We start from the raw sequence: 20,464 nt of genomic DNA on the forward strand, positions 1-20,464 counted from the left end.
ACGAGTGGGTAACGGTATTTATAGTTACGTTAGGTGAGTAAGTGCACTCGCAAAAGTCGGCGCGTGGATGGAAATATTTTAGTTTGCTTTATTATTAAGATTTGTTCTGAATTTTAATTTGATATAAAAAGGAAAAAGGGAAGCGAATAGAAGAAGAAGAAGAAGAAGCGAATAGTAGTTGTTGATGCAGCAGAGTGCTTAGGGCGTTCGCCGACACGTCCTTTTTCCTTGGAGACACCATCGCCATAGTGGATATAATCGTGTGTCCTTTCTACACTGGCTTCTTTCTTCAAGGGAATTTCTTTCAAGAGACATTAAATTAATTGCTACAAAAATAAAGTTTATGTGTTTCACTTCAATAAAAATAACACATTGAAATTTTAAAGTTCTCAATTTCATTCTACCTTCTAATTTTATGATTTTACTCCTTTTTTTATGTTTTTGTCTACTTCTAATTTCTTTTGCTTTTGAGATGTAGGGTGGTTATATACTAATTTAGATTATAATATATGTACTTAATCTCAAATCACAAAGTGGTACAATATGTGTAATATTATTTTCTATCATACTTATACTAATTAAGTTAAAACTTAATTTAAAAATCAATTTAAATTGTTTAAAAGTATAAGTGATTAAAATAAGATAAAATATGAATATTTTACTATATAAGTTAAAATGTTTATAAGTAGAAAATATAATTATTCAAATTTTATTTTAAAAATCATATTTTTTTAAATACTTTTTAATTGTAAAGAGTTTATCTATCTAGAATCTATCTTAGTGATCATAACGGAAAGTAAAACACTCGTTTTTTTTTTCTCTGACAGATGGTCAAAACTTCATTTGGGTTCAAATCCTACTGATAGGTCTACTAGAGATTCATAACTCGTTTTTAAGTAAGTTTCTCTTTGCTCTTTATCTTGAATTAGATTTATGAAAATAATTGCATGTCTTATGTAAATGTTTAGTTTTTCTTTGGAGTAATGGAATTGGAGGCTTAAACTTTATTTAAACAAGTTAAAAAAGTAATGAAATCTATTTATATTTGATAGTACCTTATGGTAGATGATATGAATGTAAGAGTAATTTGGTCACGATTATTTTGATTTCTATGAAGGATTTGTGTTTTTGTTTGAAACTAGGTAAATGTTTGAAATGAAGTAAAATGTTTTATGTTTTTTAATGAAAAAAATAGTTAATTTATTATAATTATTGTAGATTTGATTTATGAGCTTAATGAGAGTGAAAGTTATTTGGAGCAAATTAAAGTTATTATAATTATTGTGTTTTTAAACTTTGCATGTTGAAAACTGTTATATTGGTTTTGTGTAAAGTTTTGAAAACAAGTTAAATTATATTAAGAGATTTTTTTTTTAAGTGAAAATATAGTGAGAAATTATCATTTGTTTTTATATTTATTTTTCTCAAGCTAAAAGTTTTCCGCTCAAACAAAAAATAGAGTAGAAAATGATTATTGTTTCGAGCCTTATTTTGATTATCTCATTGTTCTCCAAGTTGCTTTCTTTTTCCACTTATTTATACTCACTTTTTTAATTAATTTGCTTATCGATCCTATGGTGTCCTATGGTGGACGCAAAAATGTTATTACAAAAGTCTATAAACAAAACTCTTTTTTTTTAAATGTGTTGACTTCTCGGTCTCAGTCTCCTCTTTCGGATTGCGCTTTCAGTTTACTCTTCCTTTGATTTGGGATTGAGTTTAGATGACCAGTAAACTCACTTAACTGAGTTAGATCAATTGAGTCTCTCGGTTCTTGATCTCGGTCTCCTTTCACAGGTGGATAGATGTACCAGCAAGACAGTCCAATGCCAAAGTGAAAATCAATTTTATTATATATATGTATAATATATATAATTTTTTTTTGAATAATTTATATTAAATTATTGATCTGTTATAAAATACATAATCATCACTATTTGCAGAAACGCACGTGTATTGTTCTAAAAGAATAAAAGTAAAAGGTCAGGAAAAGTAGGGGTTGGTTTATTGAAAGAAAAAATAAATTAGGAAAGAAAACGAGGAGAAACTGTAAAGTAAGATTGGTTGGATTTGTAATATAATAAAAATTACTAATATGTTTTTGGGTTATCTTTTTGACAGTATATGTAAACTATATGTGAATAATGATTAATTAATAAAAATAAAAGATATTTTATTTTATTATTTATTTATTTTTAAAAAAAATTGTTCTTCTCTTTAAAAAATTTGGATGAAAATTATATATATAGTCACATGTTTAAAAGTTGAGAAACCTAAAAATAAAGATTTAGATATCAATTTTATTCTGATTGTTAATGAAACTAAAAAGAAATTTATAAAATTACTAATACCTATATATTTTTCAAAATCATTGATATTAGTTATATAGTCAGTAAACAACTGACTCTTAAGTTGAAAGTATAATTATAATGATTAAAAATATATTCTTATAATATTAAATACATTTTTAAATTTAATTATGCATTTGTAATCATGTAAATTATTATTATTATTAAGTCATCTAACTTTTTTAATTTTAGAATAAAATAATTAATAAATTATACTTTTAAATTATTATCATGATTTGCTCAAATGAAATTCACATATTACATAAATCGGGTTTCGATAAATACTTCACTCCACTTAATAAAGTTTTAAGTTGATTATTTTATTTTCTATTTAAAATTTAATCTATTTTTAATTGAGTTAGATTGAGTGGATGAATTTGTCATATATTTTGATTCTGGTTAAATTTTATAGTTTTAAAATATTTATGATTGAACTTTTTTAAGTGATTTATTAAAATAGACTACATTATTTAATATTTAAATACGTTAATATTTTAAAAATCTCATTTAATGAATACAAATAAAGGAAATTAAATAATATTTTTATTATTATTTAATAATTTTAGTTGGATTGAGTTTTGGTTCAACATATAAAATCTGTTGCTTTACCGGTAAGATATTGGATCTGATTAAGTTAAGTGTACATAATTATACAGAAAATTAAACTTAATCTGTTTTAGTTGGATTAAACTGAACTTTCATTCATTTGATGTTTTTTTTTTTTTTTAATTTAACCATATTATACTATTACTTAAGAGAATATAAACCAGTGTCTAATAAATATATTTTATTGACTCAATCGAACCCAAACAAATTTGAGAGTTTTCATTATTATCATGACATACACTAAACCTAACCAATCTTTTATGGGTTGGATGAATGTTATATGTTAAACTCGTAACTTAATCCAACTCAACACAGAATATTAAATAATAATAATAATATTAATATAATTATTATTCAATTTATTTTATTATTCTATTGATTAGGTGTGTATTTTGAAATATTAAATTATTTAACAAAAAATAGAAACCAACTTAACTCAAATTTGGATTAAATTATACACATAATTTTTAATCATCAATTTATATAATTTAAAATCATATAATATATAAATTCGTGTCCCTATATCCTATATTTTTAGATTATATGTATCTTTGTATTTATATCTATATCGTATCAGTATATATGCTACATAGGTATAGGTTGAGTTTAAAATATTTTTTCTAAAAAATATATCTATACCTATATATAAAGGGGATTCCACTCTTAATTGCTCTTAATTTTTTTTCCTATTTTATCCTTATATTAATATTTAATTTTATTATTGTATTATGGTCATTGTGTCATTTCTTATTCCTCTCTTAACTGCTCTTAATTTTTTTCCCATTTTATCCTTATATTAATATTTAATTTTTTTATTGTATTTCCCCTCTTAACTGCTCTTAATTTTTTTTCCTATTTTATCTTTATATTAATATTTAATTTTATTATTGTATTATGGTCATTGTGTCATTTCTTATTCCCCTCTTAACTGCTCTTAATTTTTTTCCCATTTTATCCTTATATTAATATTTATTTTTATTATTGTATTATGGTCACTGTGCCCTTTCTTATTTTTTTCTACAATATTTGGTATACGCAGTGGGGCGATTTTGAAGTGAAAGAGAGGTGGAAAACGATTATGAATTGAAAGAGAGGTGGATGAGTGGTTATGAATTGAAAGAGAGGTGAATGAGTGGTTATGAATTGAAAGAGATAATTTATTTTGAAAATTAATTGTATAATGAGAGAGTGTCTATTGTATGAGAGAAAAATAAATTTAATAAAATATTTTAAATAAATGGAGCAACCATTTAAATTGAAAAAGATAATTTATTTTGAAAATTAATTGCATAATGAGAGATGTTTTAGGAAAGAAAAATAAATATTAGAAAATGTGAGTAGTGGTCAAACCTGAACAATTTGATTATTACTGAGCGGTTACCACTTTCTTCAGTAGTTTTTACGGTCACCATTTACATCTACTTTCTTACGAAGGAGTAGTTTTCACCAGTTACATCCACTCCCTTATAAGGAGTAGTTGAGCGGTTACCACTTTCTTCCACTTCCTTATAAGGAGTAGTTTTCACCAGTTGCATCAAAAGAAAAAAAATGCTCATAAATTTTGACACATTTTAAACCCTCTTCCTTCACACTCCATGTTCTTCTCCTACTCTCACCCATCTTAGTCCCTCTTCAATCACCACTGTACAACAACCACCATTGCTTCCTCCTTCTCGCACTTCCCAAAGCGTTCGAAGCAGAGACGTGTCTCATTGTTATAGGATTTGAACATTTTTGTTTCTATTGTTTTCTTAATTTTTTTTTATATTTTTGTATGAATCCTAAGCCCAGCTTTGCGGGCAAAGTTTTTATGTCTACTTATGCTTTGATCTATTAGATATTACATAAGTTGGAAGTTTGGTAATTTGTATTTAGTTTATTATTTTATTTTTTTCAACTTCTTTGTCATGGAAGATGTGGATTCAATTGATATGGTGATAAATTCTACAACTTCCAACATACAACCATTTGCATTATGTTTTGACATTGTTTGCTGGTCCATTTTTTTTAAACCTTAATTTTAATCTTGATAACCTTACAAAGTTCAAGATTACACCCAAGTTAAATCAAAATTTAATATTCAAAAACAATAAAATGAAAAATATAAAAAAATTAACATAAAATCTTAATAAAACTATTATCAAGGGTGCATTTAGATAATTTACATATCTTCTCATATAATTTAATATTTATTAAAATTATATAAATATATAAATAATAAAAATGAAAAATGCGGATACACATGCACGTGAGTGCATGTGTTCCCGCTAGTTTAATATAATGATTTTTAGTACAAATATTTATGATGTTTTATAAATATGTTGTCTTAAAAACTATTACTCAAACAAACTACAGACATCAACAAAATAAATTGATTAAGCGTCCCTTTTTTCCAATTTATTTTAAATTTTAAATTAAAAAATATTAAAATAATAAAAAGTTATCTGTCTAAGTTTATTTACTTTAGTTGAAAAGTTCACTTCATTAAAAAAATTATAGTTATATTTTTTTTTCAATGATTTTAGAGATTAATAAGTGTCTTACATAAGAGAAAATGATCAATAAATATTTTAGGGATTATGACCTTAGACATTAAGAATTTCTCTTACTAAAGAATAATTATTAACAAGTATTATTGGAATATTAGTAGCAGGAATTAACAAGTCTCCTACACAAAGAAAAATGGCAACAAACGGTCTTAGGGTTATGATCATAGTGAATATTGTATAAATTGATGTGTTTTCATTTTTGAATATATTAATTTCTTACACTTTCTATTCTCTTTACTTCCTCAGAAACAGTAAAACATTAAATCCAAACACCCATGATAATTTATTGTCTTGTGTTTATGTCTTGTAATATTAATGAGAATCAGTTTGTGGCGTTTAATGCGTTGATGGAAACAAATGAAACAAATTTCAAAGCGTGGTGAGTGAGAGTGTGACTCTGATATTTGGTGGTACGAAGCTTCGCGCGAATGGACAAACCAAGTGTTACTGTCTTTTCCTTGTTTTCTTTCTGGTCAACAAGGAATCGCTTGAAGGACTCTTTCTTTTTAGTTTTTTGGTAGTTTTTTTAGAATGTAAAGGTTGGGTGTGACTGTGAGTAAAACTTTCCAACACAGAACTGGGCCCATTGGAAGCCCAAATTCAACGAATTTTAGGCCAACTTAGCTATCCCAAAAAAATTGACAAGGACACGGAAAATAACGAAGTGGGCATTTTGGTGGCACATATGGCTGTGACTCGAAAAACAACTAAGCCGACCAAAAACATAAATTACACCAAAATATGCACTGTCCGTTTCTCTACGCTTCTTTCTCTCCTTCCTGACTCATATATCACTTCTCTTTCACCTTTTTCTTTTCTTTAGAGAGTGATCTAACAAACATCACCAATTACCCAAGCCCCTATTTTATTATTTTATTTTTTATTTTTTTTATAAAATTTTTCATGTTAGACATCATTATGCAACTTCACATCTCAGCTAAGCTGACACCTTAAGTAACAACAATCATCTGCCATCACATGAAAAAAAGTAGTATTAAAAAAAAGGAAAAAGAAAGAAAATACAAAAATATGGGGGACTAGACCAAAACCCACATGTTAACAAAAACGATACATAGGTAGACTATACCTATTCATAAAGAATTCTAAAAACAGACTAGATGGAAGTCTATTATACCAATGAAATGATTCTCTATGAATAAACCCTAAATTTGCCAACTTATCAGCACATGCATTTCCCTCACGAAAAATATGAGTAACCCTAAAACTGATTGTCCTACAGAAATTAAGACAAGTATTCCATCGATTACCCAAGCCCCTATTCTTTCTAGATATTTTTTACTAACAAAATAAAACCAAACACATTCAAATTTAGATCCTAAAAATATTTTTTTCCCCTAACAATAAACACCATTGAATTTTACACATAACAGATAAACATAAAATGTGATTAAATTCTTTAAATTTATACCTCTTCCTTTGATAAATCATACTGGGAGGTGAATATTTTCAACAAAATGTTGTTATTGAAACAATTCAAGGGAAATGTCATAATAAAATGAGTTAAAGATAAACAATTAATATCATAGTTTTATAATAACTTTTATTGTGAGACATGTGAACTCTAACTTAATATTCTGGTTTACAGAAAAAGATAATGGTACACGTGTTTGACTACTATTTCACAAAATATTTGTACGAAAAATTCCACCGAAAATTTGTGTGGTTGCTAAAACTAAATTAGCTTTACTGCTATTTAGGATAACTCCTAATTAATTCTAATATAGTTTTTTAGTTCAACACGTATGTATATCTAATTCTAGTTATATTAAAAAAAACTATATAATTTTATTTACTTTTGAAATGTATAATAAGTATGTTTGGAAAATTTTAATTTAAAATTATTTTAAAAATGTTATTTCAATTTTTCTATTTTTAAATGACTAACTCAATTAATTTTAACATTTTCTTTAAAGATTCTAAAATAAAAATTTTCAAACAGACTGTGTGTATCAAAGTTATCAACGATTGTGTGTGCATATAATCTCTGCCGTGTTAAATAAAACGACAATCACTCACGTGAAGAAAATGTGTGAGCTTTTACTTTCTGCATCCCATTTTTGAGCCTCTACACTATCATTTTCAAATTGAATAATTTATCTTTATTTAAAGTGATTTTAGATTATCTGTTTTGTAAATTGTGAAATATATTCCAGAACAATTTTTTCGAAATAAGATTTTTAGAAAGAATTTTATGAAATATATATAACACTTTCTAGAATATATTTTTCAGAATAAATTTTGTAGAAGACATTAAATATATTTCAGAAAGAGATTCTAAAACGATCGTTTTACTCTTTTTCTTTTAACTATGCTGTCTCATTTTCTTCTTCTTCTGCATCAGTGGTGGGGTGTGGGGAGATAGAAGATGATAGATGCCAATTCGATCATTTCACCCAATTATAAAGGGCTAGCTTCAAAAGTGGTGGGTGCAGAAAGTAAAATCTGAACGTATATTGGAACATTAGCCCATTTCAGCTACCACAGAGCCCAAGCCCAGCTCATGCGTACAGTGTGTGGATCATTCGACCCAACCTGAAAGTGAAATTTAATATTTATAAATTTATATATGTATATATATATATATTTTAAATTTTATTTTTAGTGTAATATCTTTTATTAAAATTTAATAATAAAATATATAAAATTGTAGTTTATTATAAAACAATTATTACAGTTACACGTAATTATCTTTGGTTAAAAAATCAGTATATTTAACTTTAAAAAAAATCATTAAATAGAAACTAATTTTAAAGATAAAAAATAATTAGTTACTGCATTAACTAAATTAGAGATCATTTTAGAGACTTAAAAAAATGATCGATTTCTAGATTAGTTTCTATTAATGATAAATAGTTTCTAAATTGATATCTAATTAGTTACCCAGGTTTCTGCTACCAAATTTAGAATCTAAATAATCTGTAGTTAAAACATTAGTAATTAATTAGATACCAATTTATAAACTATTTATTAATAATATAAATTAATTTAGAAATTAATTTTTTTTTTATCTTTAAAATGGTCTCTAATTTAGTCAATATAATAACTAAATATTTTTTGTCTCTAAAATATGTTTTTATTTAATGATTTTTTTTAATGATTTTTTTTAAGTGTATTTCATTTATTCAAAACTAAAATAGAATTAAAAAAAAACATTATTCAACATAAACATATAATTAGAAGTAAGTGTATATGAATAATTCGATAAGTGAAGTCATATATAAAAATTAAAATATTAGATTGTAATTGTACTAAATTGGTGGGGTTGGATCCGAATGAGACAACCCAACCCGACCCATTGATGAGTTCTGGAATGTGAGTGTATGTTGAGGCAACACTATATTTACTGTGGTGGAAGGTCTTGTCAACACTATTTTTTACTACAGAGGCATGTACAATATAACGGCGCAGTACATTAGATGTGTTTTTTGCTGAGTATATAATGGTGGTATCCATGATATCAGGGTCCTGCATGATTTTCTGCCTTTATTCTTTTTCTTTTTGGGATTTGGTCTCCTTCGTTTCAAGGAGAAATCACTGTTTCAGAGTTTTCATCTTTTTCATTGAACGTTCTCTTTTATCATTTTTTTACTGTGTTCCCCACTGTGGTGGACTGGACCTTATTATCATACTATGTCATATCAGACCTCAACTTAATCATGCATCAGATTGCCAATTGACTCATGTACCTTGTCCTTCACCATTTATAATCATGTACCAACAAACTGTTATATGCCAAGCTTTTACTTCAACCACCAGTTTATACACAGAGAGATACGTTATGTGTGTGTGTCTAGATCATGATTCAAATCTAAAATTAATTCCCTGTTCAACTTCTTTCTCATAGATTTGTGCTTTTCTTTTCTTGAAATAGGGTAAAAGGCACAATCTGAGACCTGATGGGTGAGCTACTTTAGCAGTGGCAGAAGCACCATGTGGTTTGAGGCATCTTTAGTCTTTGAGAAGGCCATATACTCGGATCTGACACTGAAATGAATTTCCTCCCAGATAGATTTGTTTCAAAACCATGGTTACTGTACAATATATCCACATATTTGTCTACTGTTCTTCCATAAATGACATTTTTATAATTGGGTGAATTTTATGTCATGTCATGTTGTGAGAGTGAGACCTACTAAATAGTGTGTTAAACCTAGTAAATGAATGGTCATTCACATCATTAGTGACACTAACACGAAACAAGTTTTTGAGAAATCACATGAAAAACAACAAGGGCACATGTTATGTTATGGTCTTTGTAAGTCACAAGACTTGAGATGAGTGGCATGATATGTGTTCATGTATGTGTTCGAGAATGATCTTATATATATTTATTTGGAAATTGTTAACCAACCATGAGATGCATTGGGCCTGAATGATGTGATATGAATTAATGAGGCCAATTCAAAGTTGGTTTGCGGTGCGTTTGGAAGTATGTGGCGCAACTCATTGGGTGTAATAGATAATTGATGTAGTTTGAATGGTAGGCATTTTCTTGAGTCATATCCTGTTACTATCAGAAATGTACATGCCTCAAAGAAACTGAAAATTTTGGGTCTTGGAGTTACTCTTTGGATTCCCATTATGATAAACTGGAGGGCCACTTGTGGGGTTGATGAGGTTGGGGGAAAATCATAATGGGAGCTCCATGCTGCATTGAAACAGTACAATTGGACCCACTGTATTGGGCAGCAGTTTTTCAAAGATAAGCAAGAATCAATTGGTAGTGTTGCTTTCTTTGTGCTGAATGGTGTCTCGTTACTGTAGGTAATGGCAATCAATGCTCTGGCTGCTCTGGTCTCTATCACCAATCCATCAAAAGACTAGAAGGTGGTGATCTGAGTTCACACTTTCAACAATTTTTTTAATTTATTTTACTCATATGCCTCTCAAAGCCTGGAAAATCGTGTCTTACTATAACCAAACCAAACAAAAGTTGTCTGAAATAATCGGAATTGGTAGAAAATAGATTGATGAGAACAGGAATTTGGGAGCTAAAATTTATGGTCACTTTGCAAAGTTAGAAAGCAGGAACAACGAAAATCCTATTACTGATATGCTGTTACAAAAGTGAACCTAAAAAGGCCAAGATACCCATCATTTTCCAGCAGTTCCTAGCTGCCATAGCAGCGTAGGAACCGTGAAATTCAGCAATCAACAACACAAAGCAATAATACATTTTTTTGGTTGAGAGTTTTCAATTCAGCCCTATTCATTCTCCTGGAGTTCTTATTCATTAGCACATACAACAGATCGTAGCTGCTCATGATTGATTAGAAAGACTGATAACAACAATTACATTCAAAAGGGGACCATAACATGCATACATAACACTAAAATATATATGGGATTTGATTGAAATCGTCCACCGTTTCATGGCGGCTCAATAATTGAGATGATGAACTGTGGCAGAAGATATCATTGAAATCATTGGAGGAAGTGCAAAAGTCAGGGAATGGAGGGAGGCTAACATGGGCATGCAAGATATCAGGAGAAGGGAGAACAGTGGCAGCAGCGTGACAACGTGCTAGACGGTCCTTAGCAATGGCGAGATCATGTTGAAGCTCCACCATCTTCCTCTGCAAGAGAGCTATGGCACCAATGCATCCATAAACAGGGTCTCTCAGCCTTGCCTCAGCCTCATATGCCAGAGAATTGACCGTGTCCTCCCTCTGCTCTTCTGAGACTTCGATCAAGATCTTGCTCACATTGCTGGCTCCAAATACCTTGTGCACCTTGGCAAACTTCTTACACTCATCAGACCTGAAGTAAGGTGCAAAAATACAATTGGGTACGCATCTTCTCTTCAATAACTTGCAAGCTGCACATGAAGAGCTTGAACGGGGCTCATAACCCTTCATGCTTCTCACTTCTTTTCCTCTGTTACTCTATAGTCTATCCTCTATCCTTTGCTCTCATAAATATGTGGTCCTTCATGTGCCTATTTCTATTTCCACTATGGGAAAATTTTAATAATATTTAAAATTAACATGATTTTATTTAGAAAAAAGTGTATATATAGAGCATTAATATCTCTTTCCCAGAGGTCTATTTTGTGAGCAATTACGTGTCATCGCCTATTAGCTCAGCTGGATTGATCACCGTGGCAGTAACAAGAAGGGAGTAGCAGGTTTGGGACCTGCATGGGCCACTGCTGTCTTCTCATTTCATTTTCCATTTGCCTTTTTACAAAAAATTCATTTGCAATTTTGGTTTTTCTAGCCAGAATTCATATTCAATTTCTTATTTATATTCATTCATTCAAACTGGGAGAGCAAAAGTAGGTCCAAATAATTGATTCATTCAGACAATGGGTGCGATGTGTTGGTAGTTTTCAAGTCAGACATGATAGTTCATGAATAAAGATGGAATATTTTGATTGATTGGAGGAAAGAAAGAAATAATCTATTCCATAAATTTTTAAAATCATGCTTTTGCAGTGAGAGGTAAACCAAAGAGGAGGTTGATGGGATCAAAATGAGTACTTTGAAATGTAGTAGTTTGGCAGTATAGCATGGGTGGAGCCAAAAATCATTTAATCAATTGCTTCTGTGTATTGTTTTGTGCCCTCTACCATAACATGTTTAGTTTTTTCTGTTGTGATTTCCTTCCATTTTTCTAGTTCATCAATTCAAAATTTAAGGTGAAACATGTGGAAACAAAATCAGTGTTTTGCCAAATTTAACCACATAAAAAAACATCCATGAGCCTGGTAAAGCACCTAAGATGTCAAAGAAGAACAAATAAGGGTGTTGGTCTGGCTGTTATCTGTTCCCTGATGTTGATTTTGTTTGTTTCCTTAACTCTGTTGAACTTCTTCTTCTTTTTTTTAAGTGTCAATTCAACTCATTACTACTTTAGTTTGTTAAGCCTTTTTTCTATTTTTGGTGTTAAAGATAAACGTTTCAAATCACCCCTTATAATGAAAAAGTTGTTTAGGTTGTCTTATTCAATAACAATCAATTATTTATGCTATAAAAGTTGCTTAGCATCAACTTTTCTGGTATACACAGATGAAGTGGTATAACCTTATCCCCCTCCAAAACAAGTGAGGGAAAAAAATGCTGAGAATTTAGTTTATATGAAATGTGATTAAAAAGTGATGTTACCAACATTAAATATATATAGAAAGATTCACCTTAAAACTTTCCATCTATCTATTAGGCTTTGGAAGAACTGTGTTTAGAATGATGGGTAAGTGCAGACAATTTTAGTTTTTTGCAGACCAGACTTTAAAACAAGATTAAATGTTTATAGACTCAAAGGTTTATGTCGAAAAGTGAAAACTATAACATTCTTTTAATATGGAATACAATGATGATGCACCAAAAATTGACATTTTATCTTTTGTCGGTAACCTTTCACCAAAATATTTGCTTGAAATGTAAAGAATGGAAAGATTAATGAGTAAAGTATTGAGCACTAGGTGAAGAGGACCTGATACTATTTTAAGAATAATAAACATAAAATGACCCTCTATCTTTAGCATAATGCAAACCACCGTTGGTTGCAAATGTTGACACGTGTGATTCAAGAGTCATATGAATAATATGCAAAAGTGACAGTACAACATTTTTAAATTTATAATGAATTATACTTGTTTTTTACTGAGCAGAAATGCCATATCCCTGGAGTTTTAATTTTACCAGACACGCAAACAAAACTTGGTATTTTGTTTTACAATTTTTTTCTATTTCATGTGTTATTAGACAAAACTACATCATTTTATGTCCTTTTTTTTGTTTCTCTGGGACCGTGAGAGAAAAGAAGAGAATGAAAATAAGTTGTAAAAGTTGATTTGTTTTGAGAATAGTGATTATAAAAGGGGGGAAAAATGAGTAAATGTCACTTCAAACATATGGTGGAAGATTGAAAAGGGTGATGAAGAAGATAATTCAGCATCCAACTCCACAGTATAAATAGACACATTGCTTTAATTCTTCTAATTTTTTGGTTTTATTTTATTTTTCCACTAAAACAAACAGTTGGGGAAATGCCGAAAGGAAAGAGTGAACAGTGATGAGGACAGCCAACCCTTTTTCTTTTCTTATTATTATTACTTAAATATCATGAGTTAAATAATAAAGTGTTAAAATATCTATAGTATTGATAAAATAGAAATTCTTCCTTTTAATTACAATTTCTTCTTCTTATTATTTTAATAAATTTTCCTTTAAACTCAAATAAATACTTATATTAATAAAGATATCTACATAATAAAGAATTATATACAATATTTAACTTTTGATCAGTGATACAAGGGCTTAAACTTTATTATAGAAATACTCATGTGTAATACATCTATTTGCAAAAAATAAAACACTTCTCAACTAATAATCTCCTAAATAAATATTCATCAATATAAAAAAGAGTTTATTCCTTATAAGTTTAAATAAAATTATCTTTAATATTTGATCGAGATGTCTCAAATATGGTTAAGAATATTTTAGACATACAATCGAGTAGTATACTAATTATAATTTTGTTCACCTTCATACTTAAAGTAAAAGTCACTTTAGTATGATTTTTAAAAAAAATAATACTTCAGTCAGACTAATTTAAGATTAACCATGATATATGTGTCAACATATCTACAGATAGACCAATATCAAATAAATGTACATATTTAATAATACTTATGACCTAAAAATACATTAACTTATTAACTTAAAAGGTAAAAAATATTTTAGAGATACCTTACACCTTTGACTACCAAAACCACCTTTTGACTACCAAAACCTATTCAAAATAAAGATCAATAAAATCTACAAAGTCAAGACTCCAATTACTAGATCTTTCTCACTTATATAAGGTCTTAGTCTTAATGAAAATTATATGACGTCATCCAAGTCTACTTAATGTAATTTTTAAACATTTATATTTAGTTTGAAAACTTGTACTATTAAGTGCATAATCAATTGATACGAGAACTAATATTTTTTGAATTTGAATGTTAAGCATAGAATTACATTAAAAATGTATCGTTCATAATAACTCATTCCAGTTTAATAAATGTCATACAAAAAAAAACTCGGATGCTTTGGAAATTAAACGTTTTAATAAAATTTTGGGCCTGGGATTAACCAAATGGGCTTTAAGACACTGATCCAAAGAAAGCCATGGTAGTTCCTAAAGCTCTCTCGAATTGGGTAATTTCTTTCAACACATCCTTACTTTTTCTTTCTGGTCCTCCATCATAAGTGTGATTTTTTTTTTAAATTATCTGTAGTTTGTAGGTAGAAAACTTTTTGAATTGTGTAATATGAAAATCAATTCTAAATTATAAAGGAAATTAAAGAATACAATTTTGAAATACTTAATCTGTAAATGCATTTTATATTATATAATTCAAGATTCTGAATTGCCGTAATATGAAACTATATTTCAAAGCATATAATATGTAATTCAAAGTAATACAAATATATTTTTAAATTGTATAATCCTGATATCTAAAATATATTTTTGTATTAAAAGTGTATTAATTATGCAATTTAGTGTAGAATGCATTTATAAATTTAGACATATATTTTGGAACGTCCAATTCAAAATATATTTTTAAATTCAACAAATTCGGAGGCAATTGCTTTCTGCACCATATATCCAATTTCAGTATATATAAAAAGACATTTTGGATCCTCTTTTCTGAAATATGCTTTTGATTTTTTTTCTCTGGAACAAATTTTTTGTATTGCGGATTTTTTTATTTAAAATGAGATTTTGATTTTTTTTCTAGATCTTTATTTCTGGAACACAATAATCTCTTTCAGGTCTACTTTTTAAAAATGTATTATTTCTAATTCTGACTTTTTACTTTTTAAATAGAAGGCATTTTTGGAAATTGAAAACTATGTAGGGTGGAGGTTAAAAAAATTGAGTGTAGGAAGAATTTGCCACCTTTTGATTGTGAGATCCAGTTCCATGAAAATAAGGTCCAAGTTTAAGATCCTTTGACACGGGCTCTTGCTTAAAGGCAATTTCTCTCCCCGCACCGTATCAATTCCAACATGCACCAAATTTACTATTGAAAATAACAAAAATGCCCTTATTTAATGATGAAAATAACCTTACATAAAAGGAGGGTGTAAATAAAAATTACTTCCAAAATATTTTATCCAGAAATATTTTGGATTTTGATTTCCAAAACACATTTAAATTCCAGAATTTTTTATCTAGAATGCATTTTTAATTTTGTTTTTCTGGATTTTTTTATCCAGAACGTATTTTGTTATTGTTGAATTATATTTACTATTCCAGATTTTCAAATCCAAAAATAAAGGTAATTTTGAAAATTTGAAAAAATAATAGGGTGCAGGTTAAAATTGATACGGTGCAGGAAGAAATTGCCTTGCTTAAACTATCAACAATAAATCGGGCCAATAAGAAGCCCAAAAGAAAGAAGAAAAGACCAGCCCGATATATAAGGATTTTGTGTGATCAGAGTAAAAAAGTCCTTAGATGATGATACTTAGTAGGGAAGTTGATTCTTAATATCAAACACTATGAATGAGACTCATTCCTAAAAATTCCTGTTCTTTCAATGGAGAATATTCCCTTCTCCAATTGGGAAATTACTATTATTGGCTTAAGAATATTGGTGCTCATGAAAGGATAGTGAAGATCATATTCAAGTTATGATAGACTACTATTGGGGTGTTGGATTCTGATTCATATTCATTTTCAGGAGTCAGAATTCAACATGTTCTATTTTTCATAAACCAAAATCTCTTCTCTTTTTCACTTTAGATTCCACTTTCACCTTTGAGAGAATTTGTTCACTCACTTGTATTAGTAGCACAAATAAAATGGTAACTTTAGGTTTCAAAATATCAGTTTCTCTAGAAAACTTTAAAATGGAAAGATTTGTGCTGAAATCTGAAAAAGAAAAACGGAATTTAACGGACAAATAAAGTAAATCCTTGAAAAAGTGTGCCAAACAAAAAGCTGTTTAAGTCAAATATTAACTTGATTAGCTACTTTCCCTTTTAAAATCTTGTTGGTTCGTTTTGGTAAACATTAACTATTTTTTCTGGTAAATTTTGAGGTACAAAACAAAAATGGTCGTTTATTACTATTGGCAAGTAAATGTCCACCAATTACATAACCAAATTGAAGCTCGTGAAAATTGGCTAAAGTTACCCTCACCAGAAAGCAGAAAAAGAGAAAAAGAACTCTGCAATCAAAAAGTTTGCAACCCTTGACTGAAATTTACAAGGCTATCAGCATCTTACACCCAAGTACAAAACACACCTAACAAGTTTCTTAGTAAAAATATTTGTTATTATCGAATGAGAGTTGGAACAAAAGAACAATTCGAGTTATTGTTTTTGAATTTTGTGTTTATTTATGCGATTGTGATGAAACTTTTTTATTGGATCAGATTAAAAAACTTAGTCATGTTTAGAAGTGTATTAGTTTTTGATTGTCGAGTAACCTCACTAATCCTGTTTAAACGTAATTGTCTTTATGATGTTGATTGTCATAATAATCAGGTTCCGAGACATGGTCTAAGTGGTGCTGGTAGTACCAATAAATTCGTAATTTGTTATAATTTTTTAGTCAATAAACAATCTAACTCAGTAACAATGATCTGAATAGTTTGCATGAAATATTGGGTTTTAATTTCAAAGCAATTATCGTAAAAGATATACTAATAGTAATGAAGATGAACTCTTTCTCTTGTATAAGGAGACCACAAATTAAGAAAACAAAATGTCTAACTACTTTGAGAAGAAAGTGTGTGGTGACACGAAGGGAATCTTACTGTGTGAAGCAATAATTTCACCTAGCCATCTTAGAATGAACATCCATATTCATATCAATTAGTGAATTGATTTGTGTCCAATGACCACTCTTTCTTAGTCCGAGAAATCTTTTGATTTGGTGGTTTGTCGGTGACACTTGCAAGTAATGTTTTAAAGAACGAATATTAACATGTAAGACAACATCAATAGCCTCAAATCATGCCTTTCCTCCAGATCTGCAGCACCTCAAATCGCTGCACATGTTTCCACTTTCCATCATTAGTCCAATCGATTCCCATGTTCAATACCCTTGCATTTTGCAATTCACACCTTCCATGCATAGCTTGTGATAACAAGATAAGTGTGTGCCAAATGTTTAATGATGTTACAGCTGAAAGGTTTATTTTATAGCTTTTAATTTGTTAATTTTGTTATCTAAATCAGAAATAAATATTATATAGAGTTAATATACTAATCAGTTTTCAAAAAATTTAGTTGGAATAAACTAATCATCTGGAAGGAATCATATTTAGTCTTTAAGTAGGGTGATGACTAGAAGAATAAAGGAAGAAGAAAGAATTTAGAAGGCTCTTTTTCAATGGAAAATTAATTTTTATTTTTTTTTAATTTGTAAAAATTGTATAGAATAGTATAAGTTTTATTTTGTATTTGTATTTGAGTCATTTTCTTGAGTTATGTATTGAGTCAATTATAATAGGATGTAAACCCTAAACCCTAAATTGATTAAAGAATTGTTGTTTAAATTTATGCCCATCTTATCTTCTTTACTCACTTTTTGCTAACACTAATTTTGTGATTAGCTTAAACTTATTAAGAGTTGACCAAACCTAATCTTCATTCTCCACTGCACCTTTAACTCACGGTTTTTTTTTTATCACCCATCTAAGCCACAAATTCCCTCTACATTCCGCACCCAAAAATCAAAACCAAAAGAACAAGGCAATGCAATATTTCATGCAAATCCCATTAGAGAAAGTACTAAGCTCAAATAATAGCAAGGAAATTTTGCATTGAGAGTCTAGTTTCATGTTTACCATGTATTTTTTTATTATATATACCAGTGGTGAGAATCCATGACTCAACCTCCAATTATGGATATAGGAGGTCTTTTACTTATATATTGTTCATCTCTTCAATCTCCACTCCTAACTTTATATTTCAGTTCCTCAGAGTTTTATATCAGCCTTGTGATGACATACTCTATTTCACCATGTTATAGCTTCTTACTGTGCATCAGTTAAATGATACTAAACTCTATATTCATTAGCATGAGATCTCAACATGTCCTCATGGCTATTAATTCCTATATACTCTCAGATTCACTATGGTCTGGTATTGCAATAATTCCTCTATCACCATTTCCACTTTCATATGATTCTATGTTTTTCTTTGTCATCATTTCCAATATATTTTCTGAATAATAATTGCGCCATGACCTCACCTTAGGTTTATATCTAGTTTAAAAGGAAAATGTGTTAGACTGCTCATTTAGTAAATAGACCGTGGATATTCTATTTCACCCATTTACTGACAAAATTTAATATAAGAAACAATATAATGCAAAAATGTAAAAATTTATTGATGAATTAATGGCTATTGAAAAATAACATAATACACACTTAGAGAGTGTTACTTTTTGTGTATTGACTTGCCAACAAAACGAAGAACACAGGATGCAGAAAGATGAGAATCCCGAATCAACGTAGTTCTCATTAGCTTCAATCTGCAGCCGAAAGAACACGAAACATTAATTAATTCAAAAGTCGGTAGAAAAGGTAGTTATCCGCGGTTGACAAATCTTCTTGCTTTACCAAATGAACTTACAAATAAGAAAAAGCTTTGTACTATATTTAGCACTACAATATAAAATTGTATCCAACCCAATCATATGAAAATGAATCAATTACAAAACACATTAGTATATGCTAAGTCTTATATCACTGTAAAAGAAGATCACGATGCATTAAGAACAACTCCATAATTGTAGGTTTTGTCATGGTAAATGTTTGATGAACTTCAAGAAAATATATAATTCAAATAAGTGTGGTTCTCTGATTTTCACTGTCTTCGTGGCAGATTATTTGAAAGATACTAACTAATATATCCTTGGATATATTAGCACAAAGAACTTCATCATCATTGTGGAGAAAAAAAAATTAGTAAAAGGACGGTGTGGAACATGAAATTGAATTATCACAATGCATTATAGTGTTTATTCGTCCCAACCAAAGTCATCACAGGAAAATTTATCTTAAAGAATCATGAAGGAATGGTAATTATAATACGACATTTGGAGGATTAACACCCGGTCAAGATCGACCAATACAACTAAAATGGTTAATCCAAATAATAAAATATTAACAAGATTAATTAGTGATTATTAAACATTACATATATTTTTAATTATGATGTAAAACTTTAATTTAGTCTAATAATAAATGACTCACGATAATCATATGAATAAATACAAATTTCATAATAAGTAGGTTATCATCTAATATTAATAACAAATGTTTTGTCTTTTGCAGAGATTGAGAAGTTCACTCCTCGTGGAGAAGCATGAGAACATTTCTACAGAAAAAAAAATTTCTATCGACCGATGAAGAAGTAACGAGAAGTAAGAAAATAGTTCTTTTCCATGTTCGTGAACAATAATAAATAGGATAATAGGATAGCAGTGTAGACAATAATGGTGAGTTCTATTTTCTAGCCAAGAAAGGAAATCCACTGATTTCAACTTCTGGTCATCATTTATCCAAATTGATAATTTTCTGTTTGTGTTGAAACATATAGATAATCATCCATGAACGGTAGTTAGTGTCACATAAAGACTACAGTATAGATTACGAAGGACTTTGGCAGCTACGTCAGTGATTAAACGTGAATTCCTATTTGAAAATTTGAAAAAAAAAAGAGCTACTTTGGAGAAAATATATATACGTTTCCGTTGCGTTGGTAGTGACAGTTTATTCGATGGCGACGCAATACACTGGCGATATACACAGATACTTTTTGTCCACAAAAATAACATGTATCTTTACGAAAAGACAGTGTCGTACTAACAGTAGTCGCATATAACTGTCAACAACAGAAACAATCGGTTTGAAAAATTTAACGTATATGGTTGAGTTGATTTATGGGGTTGGTGTGGGTATAATATAATAAGAATGTAGTAATTAAC

The 20,464-nt window shown here is 29.0% G+C and overlaps 1 protein-coding gene across 1 annotated transcript; it reads right to left on the reverse strand.

Annotated features, from left to right (window-relative positions):
* Nucleotides 1-10,541: 10,541 nt before the first annotated feature.
* LOC137815087 (LOB domain-containing protein 21) lies at nt 10,542-11,494 on the reverse strand. The gene has a single exon (XM_068618122.2). It carries the CDS (start codon nt 11,380-11,382, stop codon nt 10,855-10,857), a length of 528 nt encoding a protein of 175 aa, XP_068474223.1. The 5' UTR covers nt 11,383-11,494; the 3' UTR covers nt 10,542-10,854.
* Nucleotides 11,495-20,464: the final 8,970 nt, after the last annotated feature.

Source organism: Phaseolus vulgaris, chromosome 1 (assembly GCF_051622355.1).
Source record: "Phaseolus vulgaris cultivar YP4 chromosome 1, ASM5162235v1, whole genome shotgun sequence".
In the NCBI taxonomy this organism is placed as follows: domain Eukaryota; kingdom Viridiplantae; phylum Streptophyta; class Magnoliopsida; order Fabales; family Fabaceae; genus Phaseolus; species Phaseolus vulgaris.

Excerpts from the sequence above, each read along its gene's own strand:
- LOC137815087 (XM_068618122.2), bottom strand. The coding sequence starts at position 11,382 with ATGAAGGGTTATGAGCCCCGTTCAAGCTCTTCATGTGCAGCTTGCAAG.